Source organism: Mustela putorius, unplaced genomic scaffold (assembly GCF_011764305.1).
Source record: "Mustela putorius furo isolate JIRA1106 unplaced genomic scaffold, ASM1176430v1.1 tig00000095_pilon_pilon_pilon, whole genome shotgun sequence".
Classification (NCBI taxonomy): Eukaryota; Metazoa; Chordata; class Mammalia; order Carnivora; family Mustelidae; genus Mustela; species Mustela putorius.
The window spans coordinates 30,325,688-30,337,475 of record NW_025421280.1 but is presented as its reverse complement, the minus strand read 5'-3'; the positions used below and the strand labels follow the sequence as shown (position 1 = coordinate 30,337,475).

The 11,788-nt window shown below is 38.5% G+C and overlaps 1 protein-coding gene across 1 annotated transcript; it reads left to right on the top strand.

Annotated features, from left to right (window-relative positions):
- Positions 1 to 1,723: 1,723 nt before the first annotated feature.
- Positions 1,724 to 2,716, top strand: LOC101676722 (olfactory receptor 7A17-like). The gene has a single exon (XM_004781407.2). It carries the CDS (start codon positions 1,730 to 1,732, stop codon positions 2,714 to 2,716), a length of 987 nt encoding a protein of 328 aa, XP_004781464.2. The 5' UTR covers positions 1,724 to 1,729.
- Positions 2,717 to 11,788: the final 9,072 nt, after the last annotated feature.

Below are 11,788 nucleotides of genomic sequence, written 5' to 3'. Positions count from 1 at the left end.
GTACTTTATAGATTTCTAGGAAAGAATAAGTTTCTTCCAGGTTGGTTAATTTTTTGGCATATACTTGTTGATAATAATTTCTAAATAATTGTTCTATTTCCTTGGTGTTAGTAATCATCATATCTCCCCTTTCATTCATAATTTTATGAATGAGTAAATACCTAGTAGTACAACATACACTGTGGGAGAAGATATTTGCAAGTCACATGTCTCATAAAGAATTAATGTCAGAAATCTATAAAGAACTTATCAAACACAACATGCCCCCCAAAATAAACCAGTTAAGATATGGGCTGAAGACATGAATAGACACTTTTCTAAAGAAGAGATGCAGATGGCCTACAGACACAGGAAGAGATATTCAACATCACTCATCATCAGGGAAATGCAAATGCACATCAAAACCACAATGAGATAAAACCTCACACCAGTCAGAATGGCTAAAATTAACACCACAAGAAGCAACAGAGGTTGTTGAGGATGTGAAAAAAGGGGAATCCTCTTGCATTAGTAATGGGAATGTAAACTTATGCAGCCACTCTGGAAAACAGTATGGAAGTTGCACAAAATGATAAAAGTAGAGCTACCCTACAACCCAGCAAATGTGCTACTATGTATTTTCCTGAAGGTTGTAGGCCCTTTTGTATCTCAGAACCCTCTGGTCTTTGCCTAAAAGACATAAGTTCTCAAAATATATTCCTCAAATGTAGGAAAGCACTTAACACTGTAATACATATTCTCTTAGGGAAAGGGCTGAATGGACAGGAGTTCCTAATCAGAGATGTCAGGTAACAACTTCCCTTAAATGGGATAAAATCTATTCAAAAAATTATATTTCTTTTTTAATAGCAAAATATAAATTGTAGCATGTCACTCTGCTAATTATTCCCATTTGCTACTAATGAAAACTACAATGCAGTATCACCTCACACCCGTCAGAATGGCTAAAATCAACAAGAGATAAGAGTCATTGGTGAGGATATAGAAAAAGGGAACACTCTTGCCTTTTTTGGGGAATGCAAAAAGGTGTAGCCATTCAAGAAAACAGCATGCAAATACAAATCGTTACAAATAGAACTGCCCTATGATCTAGCAATTTCAATGCCAGGTATTTATCCAAAGAATACAAAATACTAATTCAAAGGGAAACATGCATGGAATGTTTTTAGCAGCAGTATCTACAATAGCCAAATTACAGAAACAACCCAGGTGTTAGTCAATAGATGAATGATGAAGATGATGTGGGAGATATAAACATCCTTGCAATACTACTCATTCATGAAACAAAATGAAATCTTGCCATTTGCAAGGACATGGATGAAGCTAGAGAGTCTTATGCTAAGTGAAAGGAGTCAGTCAGAGAAAGACAAGTGCCACAAGGTTTTGTCATATGTGGAATTTAAGACACAAAACAAATAAGAATAGGGAAAATAAAAGAAAGGAGAAAATTTAAGAGAGATTAAAAGCTTCCAAAGAAATAGATTCTTAACTATAGAGAACACCCTTCTGGTTACCAGAGGGGAGGTGTGGTACATGGGTAACATGGGAGATGGGCATTGAAGAGAGGACTTGTGATGAGCACCTGGCATGGTATGGAAGTGCTGTATTGCCCACTTGAAACAAATGCTACATTTCTGGTTAACTAACTTAACACTTAAAGAAAAATTTTGAAAATTAAAAATAAAGTTTAATAAATACATAAAAGATGCCAATTTACTTGAAAAATTTTATGCTTCTTCTTTTTTTTTCTTTCTTCTTCTTTTCTTGTAGTCACCACCACTACATGGAAGCAGGCAATGATACAGGAATTTCAGATTTTCTTCTTCTGGGATTATCAGAGGACCCAGAACTGCAGCCCCTAATATTTGGGCTTTTCCTCTCCATGTACCTGACCACTGTAGTTGGAAACCTGGTCATCATTCTGGCTGTCAGCTCTGACTCCCACCTCCACACACCCATGTATTACTTCCTGGCCAACCTGTCCTTTGTAGACATCTGCTTCACCTCTACCACCATCCCCAAGATGCTATGGAACATCCAGACTCAGAACAAAGTCATAACTTATGCAGGCTGCATCACGCAGATGTACTTTTTCATAATCTTTGCAGGCTGGGATGACTTTCTCCTGGCTGTGATGGCTTATGACCGCTTTGTGGCCATCTGTCACCCCCTACACTACATGGTCATCATGAACCCCCAGTTCTGTGGACTGCTGGTTCTCATTTCCTGGATCCTGAGTGTTCTCAATTCCACATTGCAGAGCTTTATCGTGTTGTGGCTGTCCTTCTGTACAGAGGTGGAAATCCCCCATTTTTTCTGTGAACTCAATCAGATGATCCAACTTGCATGTTCTGACACCTTTTCTAATAATATGGTGATGTACTTTGCAGCTATGCTGCTGGCTGGTGGTCCCCTCTCTGGGATCATTTACTCTTATTCTAAGATAGTTTCCTCCATTCGTAGAATCTCCTCAGGTAAGGGAAAGTATAAAGCATTTTCCACCTGTACATCTCACCTCTCTGTTGTATCATTATTTTTTTGTACCAGCCTAGGAGTGTACCTTAGCTCTGCAGTTACCCAGAACTCTCACACAAGTGCAGTAGCCTCAGTGATGTACACAGTGGTCACACCCATGCTGAACCCCTTCATCTACAGCCTGAGGAACAGAGACATAAAGAGGGCTCTGAAAAGAATCACTGGGATTCCAGTGATGTAAAGGCCAATGGTCCTTGTGTTGAAGAAGTGCCCATGATTTCAGGGTTCACAGTCTCATAGCCAGGAACTATTTTTCTATCTGACCAGGAAAGTGGAATCTGTGTCTTCTGTTTGTTTCCTTGAATTTCCAATTGTCTGAATTTAACTTTTCCACACATTTAAGTAACTCACTTATTAATCTTCTACTCTTTCTAATGTAGACAGTATTCCATTTTCCATTTTAGAGCAGACTTGCCCAAGGTGAATTGTCTTAATTTAATTTCATTTTTCCCATATCCTTATAGACACTTTGCTTTCTTTCTTGTTAGGAAAGATACTGTCCATCTCTGTTCAGTGTGAATCAGCTATACCAGTGCTCTAGATCCGACCATCAATCATGCTCTGCTAGACTCCTTCCTTTCAACTGTATCAATGAAGTATAACTTTATATAACAAATAGCACCTATTAAAGTATAAGCTTGGGGTCCCTGAGTGGCTTAGTGGGTTAAAGCCTCTGCCTTCAGCTCAGGTCATGATCCCAGGGTCCTGAGGTCGAGCCCCACGTCGGGCTCTCTTCTCAGTGGATAGCCTGCTTCCTCCTCCTTTCTCTCTCTCTGCCTGCCTCTCTGTCTACTTGTAATCTCTGCCTGTCAAATAAATAAATAAAATATTTTTTAAAAGTATAAGCTTTATATTTGTGGTAAACACAGCATAACATAGAGTTATGTTTCATACCAGAAACAAATGTAACTTTGTGTGTCAGCTACACTGCAATAAAAAAGAATTTTAAAAAGGTATATAGTTTGCTGCATAAAGGATTTGTACAAAGTTTAGGAGGGCATTCTGAATGATTCCGCTTCTATACAGTTCCAGAAAGTGCACAATAACCTTTAACTACTTTGTTCTGTAATTTATTAAAATGTAATGCCCCTGAGCTTCAATTTTCTTATTTCCTAAGATAACATGGAAGTGGGCGCCTGGGTGGCTCAGTGGGTTAAGCCTCTGTCTTCAGCTCAGGTCATGATATCAAGGTCCTGGGATTGAGTCCCCCATTGGGCTCTCTGCTCCACAGGGGGCCTGTTTCCTCCTCTCTCTGTCTCTCTGCCTACTTGTGATTTCTCTCTGTCAAATAAATAAATAGAATTTTTAAAATATATATATAGCATGGAGATAATAAAACTAATTTCAGGGAGACATTGTGGCTAATAAACAAAGTTGTGATCATATTTTGTAGGACCCTAAAATGTTCAAAGGAGAGTGATGGGTATGATACGTGTGTATGCGTGTTCATACACATTTTTCTCTGAAGTAAACATCAGTATTCACATGCACCCACACAGAATCATTATTAGACAATCTTTCCTGTCACAAATAGACTTGAGAGTAAGCTGGAGAGGATAAGAATGAAAATAATGAATATTTAGATCAGCGTGAAAGTTAAATATGTAAACATTTGGACACAAAGATTTAAGATAAAACAAATCGCCTTAAGGATTCACTTTTTCTATGTTAGTACATGCAAGTCAGCATGGCTTGTGGTATGGAAGAGTTTCTGTACCAGCTATAGAGGCTGAACAACTCCAAAGTTACTTCAGATTCCCTTTTCTACTTGAAGTAAGGCACCAACACAGTATATCATTATCCATGAGAATATAAATAAACAAAATCCAAGGCTGAATTAATTTCCCTTGAACAGTGTTATTGGATTAATACCTGGATTAGATTTTTATTGCAGTTGTAACACATGACAGTGCTGCTGCTTTAAAACAAACCTATTTATTTTCTGATAGTTCTGGAGGTCAGAAGTCTGAAATAGGTTTCCTTGGACTAAAATCCCTCTGTCTGCCTATAAAATTTCATTCTGGAGGTCTGGGAGGAATAGGTTTGTTCTTGACTATTCCAGCTTTAGAAACACACCTAAATTCTCTGGCTCATGTTTCCTCCCTTTATCTTCAAGCCAGCAAAATAGCATCTCAAAATCTCTCTCTGACTCTGAGTCTTCTATCTCCCTCTTCAACCGTTGGAGGACCCTTGTGATCTATCAGGACCACCTGAATAATCAGAATAACTATATCCTAAGGTCAGCTGACTAGCAATGTTAATACCATTTGCAACTTTAATTATCCCTTGCCATGACACAAGACATATCCAAAGATTCTGTAGATTAAAATGTGGAAATATTTTGGTGATTTTAATCTGCCTCCTTAAAGTCTTTTTCAGAGGTGTATGTGATGTCAACTCAGGGGCCCACACTCTGGAGAATCAAACAGGAAATTTACTTCAGACTGTAGAGTGAGTCCTTAGACATTTCTCTCCAAACTACACATGAAGAGGTACACATGGCTCATTCATTAACATCACCCCAAAGCTATAAAATGTAAAGGAAACCCTTAACCAAAAAAATTCAGTATCATCCCAAAGTTAAGGGAAAGTGCCAGGAGGTTAGAACACTGGAAGGTCATGAGAAAAGGAATACAGAACTGGATTCACCTGACTTTTAATCTGATCTCCCAGGAACAAAGTCTCAGCAGGAAAAGTTTCCTTTATGTCCAGACCAGTGGTCCACTGGGAATAAAGTGCTCAGAGGTGGGAATAACAATGGAAACGGTGCCTAATGAGCAGATATAGAGAGTTCCAAGTATTTCCTCTGCAGCAGAACTTTAGCAAGCAAAGCCTTGGACTGGCCGGGACATGGTTATTGCTTTTGTGTTCCTCAGTCTGGCTGGCAGACTCATGCTTCACTGCTTCCTACTGTCCTGTCTGGGAACAGAGCTTGGGTGTCCATCATCAACTTTCCAGAGAGGAATTCAGGCCTCCACACAGACCTTCATCTTGTAGACCACACCAGGTGAGTCTGGGAGCTCAGCAGGTATTTCAAGAAAGGATCTGAGAAAATGGAATCTGAGAACTCTTACTTGAGGTCACCTAAGACTTGGTAGACTCATTTGTAATGAATTTATGTAGTGTGTTCAAAAGAGAAGTGTCCATTGGACTCAGCAATACAGACATTGTTGACAATATGTGGTGGGAGTGGAAGACTCATTGGATGAAATTGGGGAAGAGACTGGGGAGCCTAATGTGGTTCCATTGAAATTAGAACATAACCAAGGAGTTTTGCAGTTGAGGGGAGCAAGAAACAGAGTATTAGGATTGGACATGTGTGTGGAGAACTTTTAAGATGAGGTGATTTTGAATGTGTTCTGTATTTATAGAAAGACCCAGAACCATGCAGGTAACTATTCCCTTGCAACAGCTGTTCTTGAGACACACATTTCTCAGAATCTTCTCTCAATCTGAGTATTTACATGAAAAATGTGCACTTCATATGCAAAAAGGGGTATGCTAACTAGCTTTACTTTGTATTATTTCATTACCAAGAGGAGTGCAAATGATGTAGACATTCGTGAAAAGAAGAGAAAGCGTGGCCAGATCTGTTCATTGGTGAAAATAACTCATTTACTCACAGAGAGGACTGTACTGTAAGTTTCTTGCATGTAGTTACTAATGCTGTCTGCCACCCAAGGGGGATGGACACTGCTATCCCCACTATTTGAGTGAGCACATTCACATTTGGAATGGATTGGTTGTCTCCCCCAAGTTCAAACGTCTTATATGTGATAGATCTGATGTTTAAACCTGTTTTCTGATTCCAAAATTTTTGCACTTAAATTCATTCAGAAAAGTATTTTATTATTTCATCTTTAAAAATCCCCTTCTATTGTCCTACATTGTATATTTTCTCTTGTAAATTGCAGGTTTATTCCCATGCACATTTTTCTCTTTTTTTTTTTTTTTTAAGATTTTATTTATTTATTTGACAGAGAGAGATCACAAGTAGACGGAGAGGCAGGCAGAGAGATAGAGATAGAGGGAAGCAGGCTCCCCACTGAGCAGAGAACCCAATGCGGGACTGGATCCCAGGACCCTGAGATCATGACTTGAGCCGAAGGCAACGGCTTAACCCACTGAGCCACCCAGGTGCCCACCTTGCACATTTTTCTAAAGGGATAGGTAATCAGGAAAATATCTTGACATCATAAAAATACCACTCCTTTCTTGTTTAGATACATTGTTATTTTCCAGCTTTGTTAAATATTCTGGGCATCAGGGCATGTGGCCTGGGACTGGAATGCTGCCAGAACCAAGGATGATTTCTGCTCATCACAGTCTCTCAGAAACCCCCTGAACTTATTAGATCTCCTTTACCCCTTGTGTCCATTTCTTTCCTGTGTTCTATGAAACTCTTTTCTTATGTTTATGTAAATATAGGACACAGTGCGATCATATTAAGATGGAACCACATGTTTCCTTGACTATGGGAGACTTACTAACGAGAATTTAAGTACCATTTACACATTACTCAGGGTGAAGATAATCTGATGTTGACAGCTTGCCTTGTACCATTTCTTTCAGCATTATTGTGGCTGAGAATAAGAAAAGCATGGCAGTAATGCAGTGCCAGAAGGCCAGAGTGCTCTGTGTGTGTGTGTGTGTGTGTGTATGTGTCTTGTGGGACATGAACACTCCTCAGAGCAATGGTACTTGAGTTCATATACTCTAATACATGACCTTTAAAATCCAGAATGTTAACCAACAGATAGAAGTAATGAAGGGATCTAGCTCTATTCACAGAATATCTTAGAACACAATAAGATGCAAAGAACGCCATGTGAAGGAAAGACTCCCTACATCTTAAAGTCCCATCAGTGGCAGGAAAAACACCTCCTTCCTCAATATTCTTTGCCACCACCTCTCATCTGTCTCCCTCTTATTCATTCTCTCACCACACTGACTTCATTTTGAGAGTTTCATAGCTGAAATAAACGTCTTCTGCTATGTTTTCCCTGCTGGGTACACACCTGCCCCAGATATCCTTCCGCCTCCTGCTTAGTCTTTCTGGAAGTCTTTGCTAAAAATCTCACCTTCTTGACAGGTCCTCCTGAATTCTCTTTAAAATGTAGCCTCCTGGGACACCTGGCTGGCTTAGTGGGTTAAGCCTCTGCCTTTGGCTCAGGTCATGATCTCAGGGTCCTGGAATCAAGCCCCACATCAGGCTCTCTGCTCTGCAGGAGGCCTGCTTCTCCCTCTCCCTCTGCCTCCATCTCTGCCTACTTGTGATCCCTCTCTCTCTGTCAAATAAATAAATAAAATCTAAAAACAAACAACAACAACAAAAAAGTAGCCCCCTCTCCAACCACTCCATTTTATACCTAACCTAGCTTTTTTCCCTTCATAGCTGTAACTGTCTAACATTAGTATATTATTTTTATGTGTTATCATATATATATTCTTTCTCCATCCTTGCATTGTATGGAAATTTTTTCCCTCCGTGTTTCTATTTAAATTCCAATTAGTTAACATGCAGTGCAATATTAGTTTCAATTGTAGAATTTAGTGACTTAACACCTCCATAAACACTGGATGCTCATCACAAGTGCTCTCCTTAATCCCCATCTTCTATTCACCCATCCCCCATCCACCTCCCTCCAACAACCCTCAGTTTGTGCTCTATACCCAAGAATCTGTTTCCAGGTTTACCTCAGTTTTTTCCTCCTAGTCTGTTTGTTAAGTTTCTTATATTCCACACATGACTGAAATCATATGGCAATTATCTTTCTCTGACTGACTTATTTCACTTAGCATAATACACTCTACCTCCATGTAGGTCATTGCAACTGACAGAATTACATTCCTTTTGACAGCTGAGTAGTATTTCATCATGTACATACCACTCTTCTTTTATTAGTCATTGGATATTTGGGCTCTCACCATAGCTTGGCTATTGTTGATATTGCTGCTACAAACCTTAGGGTGCATTACTCTTTCAAATTAGTATTAGTATTAGTATTTTTCTATTCTTTGGGTAAATACCTAGTAGTGCAACCTATAGCATGGAAGAAGATATTTTCAAGTGACATATCTCATAGAGAATTAGCATCCAAAATCTATAAAGAACTTATCAAACTCAACACCCCCCCAAAACAAACCAGTTAATAAAAGGGCAAAGACATGAATAGGCATTTTTCCAAAGAAGGCATACGGACAAGAGACACGTGAAAAATTGTTCAGCATCACTCATCATCAAGGCAATACACATCAAAACTACAATGAGAAAAACAATCTGAGGGGTTTTAAGTGGTGGGGGGGTGGGAGGTTGGGGGAACCAGGTGGTGGGTATTGGAGAGGGCACGGATTGCATGGAGCACTGGGTGTGGTACAAAAACAATGAATACTGTTATGCTGGAAATAAATTAAATAAATTTTAAAAAAGAGGGGCAACTTGTGATGAGCATTGGGTATTATATTTGAGTGATGAATCATTAAATTATACTCCTGAAACTAATATTATAATGTATATTAACTAACTGGAGTTTGAAAAGGAAGATGTGGTTCATATACACTATGTGGTCATATTACACAGAAAAGACAAATACCCAACTTTTGTAGCAACATGGACGGACTGGAAGAGATTATGCTGAGTGAAATAAGTCAAGCAGAGAGAGTCAATTATCATATGGTTTCACTTATTTGTGGAGCATAACAAATAGCATGGAGGACATGGGGAGTTAGAGAGGATAAGGGACTTGGGGGAAATTGGAAGGGGAGGTGAATCATGAGAGACTATAGACTCTGAAAAACAATCTGAGGGTTTTGAAGGGACGGGGCGTGGGAGGCTTGGGTACCAGGTGGTGGGTATTGGAGAGGGCACGGATTGCATGGAGCACTGGGTGTGGTGAAAAAATAATGAATACTGGTATGCTGAAAATAAATAAATTTAATTAAAAAAAGAACTTGAAACAAAAAACTTTTTTTAAAAAGTGGTTTATTATTAAAATTATTTTAATCCTCAAAAAAAACTACAATGAGATACAACCATACAACGGTCAGAATAGCTAAAATTAAAACACAAGAAAAAAATAACTATTATTGGGGATATGGAGGAAAGGGAAACCTCTTCCATTTTTGGTGGGAATGTAAACTCGTCCTGCCACTGTGGAAAACAATATAAAAGTTCCTTTAAATGTTAAAAATAGAGCTACCCTACAACCCAGAAAATGAGCTACTATATATTTACCCAAAAGATGTATGGACTTTTGTATCTTTGTCTAGAGGTCAGTACTCAACATATATTACCCAAATGCAGGAAAGCATTTCTCATTAAAACTGTAACATCAATTATGCCTCCATAAAAGGATGAATACCAACTTTTGTGGCAACATGGAGGGTACTGAAAGAGATTATGCTGAGTGAAATAAGTCAAGCAGAGAGAGTCAATTATCATATGTTTTCACTTATTCGTGGAGCATAACAAATAGCATGGAGGACAAGGGGAGATGGAGAGGAGAAGGGAGTTGGGGGAAATTGGAAGGGGAGGTGAACCATGAGAGACTATGGACTCTGAAAAACAATCTGAGTGGTTAGAAGTGGCGGGGAGGTGGGGGGTTGGGGGAATCAGGTGGTGGGTATAAGAGAGGGCATGGATTGCATGGAGCATTGGGTATGGTGCAAAAATAATGAATACTGTTACGCTGAAAAAATTAAAAAAAAACTAAATTAAAAAAAATGTTGCATTAGAACAAGAATGTGCCTAAATGTGTTATATAATAATTTGAAAACTCATCTTAATAAAAACAAGAAATCAAAAAAAAAAAAAAAAACCTGTAACACCATGGGGTGCCTGGGTGGCTCAGTGGCTTAAATCCTCTTTCTTCTGCTCAGTCATGATCCCAGGATTCTGGGATAGAGCACTGCATCGGGCTCTCTGCTCAGCAGGGAGCTTGCTTACCCCTCTCTCCCTGCCTGCCTCTCTGCCTCCTTGTAATAACTGTCAAATAAATAAAATTATTAAAAATAAAAAACTGTAACACCTGTCCTCTTAGGGATGGGACTGAATGGATGGGAGATGTCAGAGATGTCAAGTAGCTTCTCTTAAATGGGATCAGATCTATACAAAAAGTATTTCTTTCTTGATGGCAAAATATAAATTGTACCATGTCATTCTGTTAATAATGCCCATTTGCTCCTAATCAAAAGTATAATGCAGTATTACCTCACACCTGTCAGAATGGCTAAAAGCAACATAAAAAACAAGAGGTGGGTATACAATAAGTCAGATATTGCATGAAGCACTGGGGGTTATACCTAAGCAATGCATGGGAAAACTACATCATAAACTAATGATGTATTTCATGGTGACTAACATAACAAAATTAAAAAAAAGAAAAAGAAAAAGAAACAAGAGTCATTGGTGAGGATATGGAGAAAGGGAACACTCATGCCTTATTGGTGGGAATACAAAAAGGAGCAGCCACGCTGGAAAATACCATGGAGTTTCCTCAAAAAGTAAAAAAAAAAAAAAAAAAAGCAAACAAAACAGAAAAGCAACTGGCCTACGATCCAGCAATTTCACTGCCGGGGTATTTACCCAAAGAATACAAAACTATTAATTTAAAGGGATACATGCATTGGGATGATTTTAACAGCATTATCTACAATAGCCAAACTACAGAAACAGCCCGGGCTTCTGGCAATACATGAATGGATAAATAAGATGTGGTGTGTGCATATATATATATATATGATGTGGTGTGTGTGTGTGTGTATAATTCATAAAACAAAATGAAGTAGTGCTATTTGCAATGACATGGGTGGAGCTAGAGAGTTTTAGACTAATAAAATAAGTCGGAGAAAAACAAGTGCCATATGATTTCAGTAATATGTAGAATTTAAGAAACAAAACAAATAAGCATTGGGAAAAAAAGAGAGAAAGAGAGACAAACCAAGAAACAGAATCTTAACTACAGAGAACACACTGATGTTTATCAGAAGGGAGATGGTGGGGATGGGTGGGTGAAGTAGATGATGGAGATTAAGGACTGCCTTTGTGATGAGAATTGGGTGATGCAAGGAAGTGTTGAATCACTCTATTGTCCAGTTGAAACAAAATTTACACTGTAGGTTAACTAACTGACATTTAAAGTACACGTTTAGAAAATGAAAAAAAAAAGTATAGAATAAATAAATGAAGCCTATTTACTTGGATAATTTTATGTTCTTTTTTTTTTTTTTTTTTCCTTGTAGTTACCTTTAACAC

Excerpts from the sequence above, each read along its gene's own strand:
- LOC101676722 (XM_004781407.2), top strand. The coding sequence starts at position 1,730 with ATGCTTCTTCTTTTTTTTTCTTTCTTCTTCTTTTCTTGTAGTCACCAC.